We start from the raw sequence: 2,478 nt of genomic DNA on the forward strand, positions 1-2,478 counted from the left end.
GGAAGCCTAATTGTTCTTCCTCTCGTTGTGAAGTGTGTTGTTGTTGTTCTCTTTTCCGTGCTCGTTTGTGGTACGGCTTGTCGTGGACTATTTTCTTGACTGAATATGTTTTCATAATCATATGTAACTTTGCGTGTTGGATTTTCATTTGTTTTTAAGAGGTGACGCCTGTTACGTCTTAAATATTTTCCTTGTTCTGTTTTTGCTAAATACGAACAAGGCTCTTTTAGTTTTTTAACAATTTTACCGTTCAGGTTCCATTTTCCTTGGGAGCGATTATGAACAGTGTCGTGTTTGCTTAGTGTTGGTAGTTCTTTAGACTTTTTATCTATTTCATGCCTTTTCATTGCTTTATTATGCATGATGTTAGGAAGGTTTGTCCTAAGCGTTCTTTTCATTAGTTGTTGGGCAACGATTTATCTTTTAATGGGGATGTCCGTAGTGCTAACATTGTTAGATATGGGTCTTGGTTGCTTTCAAATGACTTTATTAGTGTCCTTTTTATAGTTTGTTTATTTCTTTACACTAGTTACATTGGATTGTGAATAGTTCGGATTTGTCGTGATGTGTTTGAAATCCCAATCTTTAGCAAAAAATTCTTTAAATTCTGATGATGCGAACTCAGCTCCATTGTCCCTGATCACTATTTGTGGAATACCAAATTTTGCAAAAATGTTTTTTAATTTTCTTGATCACTGTGCGTGATTTTACACTCATCAAGTTTGTGGATATCAAAGTATCTCATTGTGTAGTCTATTATTATTACATGTTTTATTGTATAAAAAAAAATGTCTGTCGCTACTTTCGTCCATGATGTTACTGGTATTTCATTTTATGCATTAGAGATTCTGACGGTTGTTGGTTTCTATGATTTTAAACAGTGTGTGCGTGTGCCTATCATTTCTTTTATCTGATGATTTATGTTTGACCAATACATGACTTCCTTTGCTCGTGCAATACGTTTCTCTATTTCTACATGTCCCATATGGACCTTTTGTAGAGCTTCTTTTCTTAAAGAGGTTGGGACCAGTATTCGTGTACCTTTTAGTACTAGTCCTTTGACGACCAATATTTCATCCTGAACTGACATATACGGCACTATTGTGAGTAGTATGTCTTTATTTTCTGGCCAAGTTGATGTTGCATATTTTATAAGCATTTGTAATGTTGAGTCTTTCCCAGTCTCTTCTCGGCAGACGTCAAGTTTTTGGTTGCTCATAGGGTATTGTTGTAGGATCGTATGGATATATTTGTCCATCTCCATATCAGGTATCTCTTGTGTGCTGTCTGATATATATGCACACGATAATGCATCAACAATTACGGATTCTCGACCTGGGATATATAACACTTCAAATTCATATTTTTGGTGTGCCATAAGAAATCTTTGTATTCTTGGAGGGCTTTTGGTGATTGATTTTTGAAAAATCTGCCTTAATGGTTTATGATCGTTTTCAATATAAAATTTTCTTCCATAGATGAATTGGGGAAATTTGTTAGAGGCAAACATTATGCTAAGTGTTTCCAATTCAATAGGACAATAGTTTTGTTCAGCAGGAGTTGTTAATCGTGAAGCGTATGATACGGGTAGTCATTATGTTTTGGTTGTAGAACTGTGCCTAGACCATGTTTGCTAGCATCAGTGGTAACTTTTATTTCTTTAGAAGGATCATAGAATTTCCAAATTGGTAGGCTTGTTGTTACTTGTTTTAACTTCTCTACAGCCTCTATTTGAGATTTATGAAATGACCAGAGTGCATCGTTGTGTAGGAGTTTTCTTAGCAGTGTAGTTACCTCCGAATATTCCGGTATGAATTTACATAGGTAATTTGTCATTCCCAAAAATCATTGTATGTCTTTTTTATTTTAGGGAAGAGGCATGTCTATGATAGCCTTTATTTTGGAAGGGTCTGGTTTTATTCCTTCATGATTGGTAAGATGACCTAAGTATGTTAATTGTTTTGTTGCAAATTCGCATTTTGTTTTATTTAGTTTCAATTCGGTTTTGCACAGTTGGCTAAATACCTTGTCTAGTATTTTCATGTGTTCCTCAAGGGTTTCTGACCATATTATTATGTCATCCTGGGAGTTCTTCATTACTTTTATGCCTTCTATTATCTTGGCTACTTATGCTTGAAAAATTTCAGAGGCACTATGTATTCCATATGGTAGACGTATGAAGGAATAATGGCCAAATGGAAAATTGAAGGTTAATAGTTTGGAACTTTCTTCGTCAACAGGTATCTGCCAATATCCATTCGACGCATCTAGTTTAGTGAAATATTTTGGGTTTTTCATTTCTGCAAATATTTCCTTGGCAGTAGGGAGCTGGTGGTGTTCCCTTTTTATGACTTTGTTTAGATTTCTGGGATCAAAACAAAATCTTAGTTTTTCATTTTGTTTCTCCACTATTACTAGAGAGTTCATCCAATCTGTTGGTTCTTCAGTGGGTTTTATTATTCCCATTTTTGTCATTTT

The 2,478-nt window shown here is 34.9% G+C and overlaps 1 protein-coding gene across 1 annotated transcript; it reads right to left on the bottom strand.

Moving 5' to 3' along the window:
• Positions 1-865: 865 nt before the first annotated feature.
• On the bottom strand, positions 866-1,510 carry LOC145240381 (uncharacterized). The gene has a single exon (XM_080103963.1). The coding sequence runs from the start codon at positions 1,508-1,510 to the stop codon at positions 866-868; it is 645 nt and encodes a 214-aa protein (XP_079960089.1).
• Positions 1,511-2,478: the final 968 nt, after the last annotated feature.

The sequence above is a fragment of the Euprymna scolopes genome, chromosome 2 (genome assembly GCF_053919585.1).
Source record: "Euprymna scolopes isolate OS-2025 chromosome 2, ASM5391958v1, whole genome shotgun sequence".
NCBI classification, from domain to species: domain Eukaryota; kingdom Metazoa; phylum Mollusca; class Cephalopoda; order Sepiida; family Sepiolidae; genus Euprymna; species Euprymna scolopes.

Excerpts from the sequence above, each read along its gene's own strand:
- LOC145240381 (XM_080103963.1), bottom strand. The coding sequence starts at position 1,510 with ATGTTTGCCTCTAACAAATTTCCCCAATTCATCTATGGAAGAAAATTT.